This window comes from Condylostylus longicornis, unplaced genomic scaffold (genome assembly GCF_029603195.1).
Source record: "Condylostylus longicornis isolate FDR11 unplaced genomic scaffold, ASM2960319v2 ptg000004l, whole genome shotgun sequence".
NCBI lineage: Eukaryota > Metazoa > Arthropoda > Insecta > Diptera > Dolichopodidae > Condylostylus > Condylostylus longicornis.
In genome coordinates, this window is record NW_026577973.1 from 24,886,569 (window position 1) to 24,897,619 (window position 11,051).

The 11,051-nt window shown below is 32.9% G+C and overlaps 1 protein-coding gene across 1 annotated transcript in view; it reads left to right on the forward strand.

Annotated features, from left to right (window-relative positions):
• Nucleotides 1-10,737, forward strand: part of LOC129607732 (protein PF3D7_1417600-like) — a 30,563-nt gene extending 19,826 nt beyond the window's left edge. The window contains exon 6 of the mRNA XM_055518904.1: nucleotides 10,676-10,737. Coding sequence (XP_055374879.1) covers nucleotides 10,676-10,737 — 62 coding nt within the window. The remainder of the gene's footprint in view (nucleotides 1-10,675) is intronic.
• Nucleotides 10,738-11,051: the final 314 nt, after the last annotated feature.

Consider the following 11,051-nt stretch of genomic DNA (forward strand, 5'->3'; position numbering starts at 1 on the left):
CTGAGCTTATATATAAAATTTCAAGTAAATCGGTTGAATACTTTCTTCAAAATGTTCAAAAATGTAAAACAGGCCCGCTAAAAAGTGCAGTTCCCGAGGCCTGATATATACCAAAAGTTGATCGATCCGTGCCATGGTGGAAACAAACTTACATATAAAATTTCATCAAAATCGGTTCAGCCGAACTTGAGATACACGCGTACACACACAGACCGACAGACCGACAGACGGACAGACCGACAGACCGACAGACCGACAGGTTGCTAAAAATAGTTTATTTACACTTCCCTACTATGGAGAAGTACGTTCCCACCGAAAACTCGATATGCAAAATTCGTTGCCATCACATAACCTACCTATTGTTTACACAATACGGTTGGTAAAAATAAATCAAAAAATGAAAAGGTTTTTTTATACATATACATATGTACATATATAGAAAACCGTAATTATTTTAGAATAATGCGTACATATAGTATAAGCAATTATTTGTTAGTTAGACAAAAATAACCTCCTTTTATATTTTTAAATTATGTCAAAATTCATAAAATCGAAAAGAATAAAATAAAAAGTATAGATCCTATTATTAACTAATATTAAATGAGTGATAAATGATCTTATTATATAGACATATGTATGTATATTTTTGTAGATGTATAAGTGTGCCTATATTATAAAGAGATGGGATATTGTTCTGAAAATATTAGAACATTTGGCAGCACTTTCAATATAAGCTAATTGTAAGAAAATTAGAAACGATAAAAAAAAAGTGTTCTCAATATGTGTTATGTGTTTTATTATATAAATATAGAAATTTGAGATTAAAAACCAATACATTTTTATACCCTATATCTTCCTGAAGGGTATATTGACTTTGGTATGAAGTCTGTTACCACTTGAGGGAGTCGTCTGTCTTGTATGGACATATTCTTGCTCAGCGTAAAATTCTGCATAAATTAAGACCGTCTGTCCGATCGCACGATAACCAAAAAACGAATAATGCAATCGACACAAAATTTTCACAAGTTGTGCTTTCTTATTATTTTAAATATAAAATTAAAATTAATTAAACATAAATGTTAAATTCTTGTATGATAAAGTTTATCAATGTATTAGTTAGCCAGTCAAATGTTTTTACTAAAAATTAAGCATGTGTCATGCGATTAAGTTTTGTTGCTTAATGCGACGCAACTGCCAAATGTATATTTCTTATCCTCTAAAAATCAGGTATCAGCAGTGACATTGATTAATGGAAAAACTCATTTTAGTGTGTCTGCTCGTTGAATTTGTGTATATGAAACTGTTTATTCTAGGCCTGTGAAATCTCTTTGCGTTCATTTGTTGAGCCTTTTTTTTTCAGTAAAAATGAATGTTTCTCCTAAAAATTGAAATCGTCATAAATAAAAGCAATTTTATTTGTAATAGCAACAGCAATACAACCTTCGGAAAACAGAATAGCTTGCGACACTATGTATATTGTCAGATGTTTCCTTGGAGTAGTTTGTTGTTTCAAAAAAAAATGAAAAATTAAAACTTGAACAGTTTTTCTCTTTTTATTGGGGGAACAAAGTGAGTTTAACGTAGACAAATTAGTGAATTGGAAATCACTTTTTGGAACACATGAGCAGTTAAATGAATTTTCATATGAGCAGTTATTTCTGCAAAAATTTGTGTAAAAAATTGAAACTATAATTACAATTGAAATTAAAAATATGGAAATTTAAGAATTTTTTATCAATTCCTTTGGTTTTTTTTGAATTTGAAGAATGTTTCCGATGCCAAAATGTTTTATAATTACTGTAGTTAACAAAATTTTTAACGCAATATTTCCACATGCATTTAATTTCATAATTCAACTTTTCTCGATGGGCATATAATATATGTGCTTATTGTGTAAAAAATATTTTTTGTTTGAAATTTAGTTTGAAAGTTTTATGCAAAATTATTTTATTGACACCAAAAACCGACGTACTCAACTCTTTAAATTTCATACGCTGACTGAATAATTTATTATATAAAACTACTAAATAAAATAAAGTAAAATTACTGAATAATCAGTATAGTTTGACAGAATGCTACAATTATTGCAGTAAATTTGATTTATTTAATTTTCAACAAAATACTTAATAAACAGTTATTCATTTGTTGCTTAAATTAAACGAATCGTTTATTATAAGTCAACATAATATTATTATTTATTATATAAGTGAATTAAAAGCATTCTGTAAATTTTTGTTATAATAAAATTTCAAATAACGTTCATTTTTTAATGGCAAAAATTTACAAAGCAAATTTATACGAGTATATATATGTTTATTTTTGTAAATTTATATATACAAGTTATCTTATTTGAACTTTAAGTTAAAATATTGACATTTTTTCGAAAATTTCATTACAATTTTTGAAACTATAAGTACTTCAAAATAAACTAGATATATGTTTTCAAAATCACAAATTTCCTTCATTCTTTACATTCAAAGGAAAATTAGTAGTTCCGATTTTTCCTATTGCAATAATTTTAAAATTTTTCGATATAAAAATAATGATTTGTATAAAATGTTAATTTTCCGTACATCCGTATGAGTCGATTAAAATTTACTATTATGTATATTGTTAAAAATAATACTGGAAAAACAAATTTGAGACCCTTATATAATTATTAGTTAATATTTTCTTACCGCAAATTTAAAATTCATCATACGTCGAGTACTCACCGATGAACATAATAAGAACTTACATTTTTAAAAAACCAATGTTTTTGCTGATGCTCCATATACGGAAGTAAGGGAAAGGTAAATTTAATTTCTATTAAAAGAGAAAAAATATTAAGATGTATAAAGATATTAAGATATTATAGTTCCTTCTATTATTATTTTTTTTTTTGATTAAGATATTAGATTTGACAAACATGGAATTTTATGAAAGTTAATTGTTCTACGGGTTCTCCGAAGTATTTTGGCTTTGCTCATCGAAAGATTTGGATTTGCATTTAAATATTTGGTGGCACATTGGGACACAGCGCATTAAATTTGGTTATGTTCACCGTTGAGCATGGAACTTAACTTGTTCAAGAAACCTACAACTAAAACCTCGAATTTGGTAACAAAAATATCAAAAACAAGTAATACATATATTATCGCTTTACTAAACAAAGTGGTACGTATGACATGAAAATTACGTATCATCGTAACGCAGAGCTTTTTTTTTAAATTTTTAACATTCTTCGAAAAATCTATTACTCGAAAACGATAATCCAGAAATGAGCCATATGCATTATTTGCTTTTATTTATGAACTCAGAAAAAAGGTGCGAACAACTTATTGCTTTAGTCGCAACAGCCTCCAAGCTGTGATGAGTATTTGTCAGACATAATTTTTCAATCTGATTTCCTCTAATTGTCAAGAGTGCTCCTGAAACCCCAGTACTGGTCCTTCATACAGAAATTTTTAAAAAATTCCAAGGAATCATCTCGTGGAAATTCCAACACCAGTTTCAAATCACCCTGTATTATGTTATGCTTTTCCACCGTTAAAGGAATTTGTATAAAATAAACAGTTCTTCCATCTAAAATTTATATTATATTTTCATACATAGTGTACATAATTCACTTTTCTTTATGTATGTTTTGGAGTATGTACAATTTATTTTTACATTTTTATTTTTCAATTTAAATTATTTAAATATCTTAAACCAAATTATATTCAATTTACTGTTATTGAACAAAAAAAAAGAAAAAAAAAAAAGAAAAATACCATAAATAGAAAAATAAATTAAAATGAAAAGAAAGAAGCGGAAAACCATGCTGAAATTGAATTTTAGCTCTGAATGATATAATCTTCTCTACCTTCAACATATTTTTGTTTTTGAATTTATACATACATATATATTGTTTCCCTTTACTCTTCCTTTTTTTTTGTTCTTTTTTTTTTGTGAAAACGTAAATGTCCTTTATCAAATAAGTCACGAAATTACAAGCATCCTTCAAAATAGCCAGAGGCTAATAAGTATTTTGCTAAATTATGTAGAAAATATGAAAAAATATAAATCTGTGCATATACATATTCATATATACATATGCATGTTTGTGTATAAATACAGGAGAAAAGAATAAAGAATGAGGTTTTTTTTTTAAAAACGGGAGGAAGGAATAAAAATTAACTCGAGAACAGTTACTTTAAATGTTTATAACGTCAAATCGCATTCTTAAATTAAAGAACTTTAATATCTCCGAAATATTTAAACAAAAAAATAACACCGTATTAATACACAATTTTGCAATTACAATTTATAAGCTAAAATTTTATATATTAATACAATTTTTCAGCAAACTTCAAATCAGATCTATACATACTAAGAACTTTGTCAACTAATGTACTTGACACGTATACAAATTCAAAGTAGCAAATGAATCAAAAGTTTTGTGCCAGAATTTTAGAGTTATATGTCAAATTTTTTATGGCTCAAGTGTTTTGTTTTCCTAAAATAAAACCAGAATAGTTAAAATATTACAAGTTAAAAGTACACTTTAAACTTGTAAAATTACTAAGAAGTAATTAATGTTAGTGAAGTGATAATATCTAGAATTGGATATTAATTTCATTTCAACTTTTTTGTTTGTTTTTACTATTGTTGTTTTGAAACACTTTTCCAAAGAAAAATTTGGAAAAAAGTGCTTATTAGTTTCGTCTGCTCGAGTGTTTGCTTACACCACTTTTACACCTTAAGTAACAAGCTAAAATTTTATACACAAATATTTTTTTTTTTTTTTTTTTTTTTTTACCGAGAGGAAGGGTGAAAAATCTCGAAAGACACTGCCAGACGAAAAGCAGTAGTGTGGAACTTTAATCCACTAAAAAACACCCTCCTCAAAATAAACTATAAAACTAGTCGAAAACGACTAACCATTAATTTTGCTCTAACCTTTTTGATTATTTACAAGCTTTTGATCTGGCACAATAGCGTACTAAGTACTCATTGTTCCAGATAAAAAACTTTAAACTAACTCGAGAGGTCTCGTACGTTTAGGTCTCCTAACAAAGTTTTGATTGTCAACCAATCGAGCCGCCTCGATATTGACATGGTTGGATAAACGCATTTTATGATTGGCTGCTTGCTTTTTAATTTCGTCTGTGACACTTAGGATCGTGAGATCCCTGTGTATATCGGCATTACGGACATACCAAGGGGCGTTTACAATGTCCCGTAATACTCTATTTTGAAATCTTTGTATAGATTGGATATGAGTCTGCGCAGCGCAGCCCCATAACTGAATACCGTAAGCCCAGACAGGCTTAAATATTTAATTATATATCAAAACTTTGTTGTATATTGTCAATTTGGAACGCCTCCCCAAAAGCCATTCGAACTTTCTGTATTCCTCCTCGAGTTGAGATCTCTTTTTCTTTATGTGCTCCTTCCATCTGAGCCTCGCGTCCGACGTCATTCCCAAATACTTCGCTGTGTTTGCGGACGGAATCAAGACGCCATTTATTCGAACCGAAAATGAATTGTCAATTTTCCTATTAGTGAAATTTACGTGTACTGATTTCATCTCGTTAAGTTTTATATTCCACCTTCTAGTCCATTTTGAGATCTCATCACTGGCCCTTTGCAATTTTTGTGTAGATTCATTTTCATTTCGTCCTATTGCGATAACTGCTATATCGTCAGCAAATGTAGCTGTTGTCACTCCTTCCGATTCAGGAATATCACACGTGTATAGCAAGTATAATATCGGGCCCAATATACTCCCTTGTGGTACCCCCGACTTGATATCCCTAAGCGAAGAGTACTCCTCTTCCTGTTTAACTCGAAATACCCTATTAGTCAGGTAAGATTCGAGTAGGTCAACAGACTGCCTTGGTAGTAATCGCCTAAGTTTTTTTATTAATCCACAATGCCAAACCTGATCGAAGGCCTGGGCTACGTCCAAAAATATGATAGAACATATTGTTTTCTCTTCCAGTGAATTTTCTATTAGATCAGTTATTCTATGAATCTGATCTATGGTTGAGTGGTTGCGGCGAAAACCAAATTGATGGTTCGGGATTAACCTTTTACTTTCAATTATAGGCTGGAGTCTTCTCAATAAAAGTTTCTCTAGCAGTTTTGAAATCATAGGCAACAATGAAATTGGTCTATAAGAAGTCGCTTTGTCTATAGGCTTGCCAGGTTTGTGCAGCATGATTATCTCTGCAACTTTCCAAATTTCAGGCACGCAATTGAACCTTATACACGCATTTATTAGGCGCGTAAGCATCGTTATACCCCTTTTGGGTAATTCTTTCAAAATATCGGCCGTTATTAGGTCAAATCCTGGGGCCTTTTTAGGTTTAAGAGTCCTGATTTCTTCTATGACCTCTCTTTCCTTGACAATTGGAATAGTCACGCTATCCCCAACAAAAGCAGATTCCTCATTTTCATACACGCTCCGGCTGTCATGCGGGCAGAATATATCGGCCAAATGATCCGCAAACGCATTTGCCTTCTCCTTGTCAGTTTTTGCCCACGTTCCATCTTTGTTTTTAATAGGAGCGAGATGTTTGATAGGTTGCTTCATTTTCTTTGTTGCCCTCCACAGTGAGTAATTGGTTTTCTCACACGCCGTCAAATTTTGAACATAATCAGCAACCGAATCCTCTTTGTATTTTCTAATACAGCGTCTTAGTTGCTGCGATTCATGATTATATCTGGTTTTATCGGCAGGATCACGCGTTTGCTGCCACCTTTTTCTCGCCCGCCTGCTTCGTTTTACTTTTGCTAGTATATGTGGGGGATAGTTAATGCCCCCCCCCCCCCCCTCCTAATAACGTTAATTTTGGAACTACTCCAAGCCGCATTTTGAATAATTTTAGTAAAGTTTTCGGCCTCCTCATCTATGTGCTGGGTCGTTCTTATTCTCTTCCTTAGATCTATTTGACGTTCAATCTCTAAGCGAAATCTTGACCAATCTGTAGTTCCATTTGTCAGCGCAGGTTTCGCTCTTTTCATAACTATATTTTCCTTAAGTACAAGAATAACCACCGAATGATCGGAGTCAAGATCGTAGTTATCATGTACCTCGATGAAATTTTTCGCAATCCGTTTCGTTATGAAGAAATCTATTAAATCTGGACACTTATTAATATCGGTTGGCCAATACGTTGGCTTCGCATTGGAATGAAAAAGGCACCCCGTGCCGCCAATTGCTGTCCTAAGTTCTCTTCCTCTAGTTGAAGTATGCCTTGAACCCCAATCAGTGTGCTTGGCGTTAAAGTCACCCCCCAATATAAATCTATCGCCCAGGTCTGTCAGAACGCATTGAAACATTTCTGCCGTAATTTTAAATCTAGGGTGACAATATAATGCAGCCACTCTAAATTTCTGCTTAGGCGAAGTGATCTGAACTGCTGTCATTTGCATTTCCTCGGTTTGCATCTGGTGCAGATCGCAATGCACCACATTTTCTTTTATTATTATCGCCATTCCTCCCTTCGCTATATTTTCAGGATGGTTCGAGTTGTAAATTCTATAACCCGGAAACCGAATCCTGCTTCTTAAGGTCATATGTGTTTCAGTTACGAGGCACACGTCTATATTCTGTGTATGCAGAAAAACTTCAAGCATGTCCTTTTTATTTGCAATACCATTGCAATTCCATGTTGCTATTTTAAAATTACCTCGTGCCATCATTTACCAGGTCTTTTGGTATTCGATTTTTTCCCTTCGCTCTCTAAAATACTCCATCTCTGAGAGATTTTGTCCATCATATTTAGCAAGTTCTGCATCATATTTTGCATTTTATACAAAACATTCACATCACTGGCCCTTGTTTTCTTGCTCGTGCCACCGTCATCAGTTTTCGTTTGGAGAACTTTCCTGTATGTTACATCTTTTGAGACTATTCTCGAGGTGAATTTCCTCGGTGGCCGTTCAGAATTCTTCAGGTTGCTGTTGCTGTTCAAATTTCTACGTTTTTGCAGTTTCTTAGCTACAAGGCATCCCCTATAGTTTGCTGGGTGGGCCTCCAAGCAATTGGAACACTTTGCTGCAGTACCCTTTGGCTTACTGCAATCTGATGTTAAGTGCCTGTCTGCACATTTAACACAATTCGGTTCTCTCGGGCAGAATTTTTGTGTATGCCCATACCTTTGACACCTTTTACACTGCGGAATGGTTCTGTCCTTTCGAAGTGCCTCTATCCTAACTTTCATCCTGTTTATGTAATCGATTTCATAAATTTTTTTCATCTCTTCTTCATTTGAGAATGTTAACATAAACAGCGGTAGAGGTACCATAATGTTTTTCCCATTTTCTTTCATTTTTTTAATTTTATTGGTTACATCTAAGATCTTGTAACCCCTAGAGCTTAGGTCTTCCTTTATATCTTCCGGTTTACAACTGGGGTGAATACCTCTTACCATGACTTTTATTGGTCTGGCCTGCTTGTTTTCATAGGTATGCCATTCTAGTCCAGATCCATTCATGGCTCTGGTAAGATTCCTGTAGTCCATTTCGGAATTTACAATAAGCTTAAATTGATTGTTGTTCATCATTTTAACCTTATAATTGATGTCCTTATTTTTTAATGTTGACTCTATTTTATTATAGTCAACCACATTACTTATGACTACTGGAGGCGGCCTAGAGTTTTTCGTGACATTGCCTCGACTTTTAGAATCAGGAACATCCGCTTTCTCAGCGTTGGTTGTCACCTGAACCACTTCCGGAAACGATTCCGCTTTTCTTTTTTTACTGGACCTCTTTTGTTTTAGGATCCAATCCGTTTCTCTGGCGAGTTCCTCCTCATTTGTTGAGTAGGCGTCTAAGACTGACCTCACCTGCTTTGCTCGTGGTGCAGCCTCATTTTCTTTATGACTGCCCACATTAGACTTGTTATTTGTAATTTGCGTATGCTTCTCTTTCTTTAGTTTCTCATTTTCAGCCCTCAGTTGAAGAACCTCGCTTTTCAAAGCCACACAGAGCTGTTCCAGTTGGCTAATCCTTTTGTGTATGTCAGCATTCTGATCATCACTTTCTTTGTCTTGAGCTTTACTCATGTTTATACCCTTATTGGTCTGTGGAGCTTGAATGTTCGGTAGTCCACCTTCTCTATTTCCATTCTTTTCTAAAATCCGAAGAGGGTGGATTCTCCAACGTAGTTGAATTACCACCTGGGGTACTAAATCCTTTTGTTTTGTCCATTGCACAAATGATTAAATTCTGCATTTTATACCTACTGCCAGGATTCAAAAACTGCCGTCCCTCAGGGATCAGACGCAGACCAGGGAGCCGCCTATTCTAGGTCAGACGCTTCTGGATTTACCGCCCGCGCGCTTCCTACTAACCAACGAAACCCGGATTAAGCGCCGAGTACTCGCTTTCAGCCGCTCTCGTCAGCCTTACTAAGTAAGTTGCCCAGGAGACACCAGGCAGATAACTATGTTACCTACCTTCTAGGAGGTGAGAGTCGGATTTGTTGGCAGAACTGATGTTTTCAGAGGGCATTTCCTAGCATTTTCAGCCTCACATGTTAGGAAAATGTGACACTGACTAGGGCCCATGCCAACTTTTGTCCCCCACAAATATATCTTAATTAAAAACTTTTTTAATTCCGCAAACTCAGAAAGGCAACGCCATGCTTCGTTTAATAAATTATTGAAAAGGCAACTAATGAATAATTTACTTTTTTGGAGAAAATTTTTTCCTTTCTCAATTTCTTTCAGGTTATCGGCACCCGTAATTTGTAAAATTTGAATTTGCGGCGTATATATTTGCGGAACTAAGCGAAAAGGTAACAATGACGAATTCAAGTATTTTCTTTTCTTCATCCTAAATGTGTGCAACACCTCAATATATTTTGGTATATGAATAAAAGCAATTTAAATGATGTAGTAATGATGTTATTAAAAGCAGTATGATCGCTTGTTCAAGAAAAAAGTGTTTCTTTACAATAGTTTGACCCAACTTTGCTTCTTTTTTGTTTTGGAACAATTTTAATTAAAGTCGTTCATTATCTAATAAAAAAAATCTAATGTGGTCAACATACAACCGACCACAAGGTGTATCGTCTAGTTCAATGAAAGCGTTGCACAAGAAAATATTTTTTGGACACTTTAGAACGCTACTAAGCTGTTAGTTAGCATTAAGTTAGCATATTCAATTAAAAGTACTGTGCAAATGTTAATTTTTAACAAACGTTACCAGGTCATTAAAAACATTGCATTTTTATGTTGCATTTTAGGAAAAAAACTAAGTAACTAGCACTTTATTGCTGAAAATAAACGCTAATTTATTTAATTGCTTATTTATGGCAACATTTATATGACAAGGTATAAAAAAGCGTGCTCGATTTTTTCGATACCCGATTTTCTTTTATTTAACGTTTCCACTACGTATAAAACGCATTTAGGAAAAGTGTGCAATGTTAAGAGCTTTTACTAAACTTTTTGGAATTTGATACTTTGTAAAATTTACGTCGTAAGCGCATTATTGAAGTTACGGTTTATGTCATCCGAAATACTTAAGCGTAAAAATGTAAATTTGGTCCATAGCTAAAGTTTAATTGCAGATTTCTGACTTTTTTGAAAAGTTAGGTGCTTCTTGTTCTATGAGATGAATAATACATATAAAATTTCAAGATTAAATATTTTCTTAAAAAAATTTCTATTTAATACTTAAATCTTACTTAAAAAAGGTAGTAAAGGTCCAGTATTTGAGGTCAGTCATATCCCAAAAGTTGGTCAATTTGTTACGTAGCCAAAGTAATTTCTCATATAAATTTTCATCACATTTCCCTACTAAAGAGAAATACTTTTTCACACAAAACTTGACACGTGAAATTTGGTGCCATTACACAACCTCTCTTATTGTGTGGAATGCCTTTTCTAATAAATGGTAAAAGTGAGTATCCTTTTAGTGGATTAAAAGCCTCAATGCCTTAAGAGATAATTTACTTACTTCATTTTGAAATTTCATTTACAAAAAATGTGTGAAAAGAATCTTAAATTTTAATTTTTCATGTTTTGTATTCTTTTCATTTTGCTTTTTTTGCACTAAATATTTTCAATTAT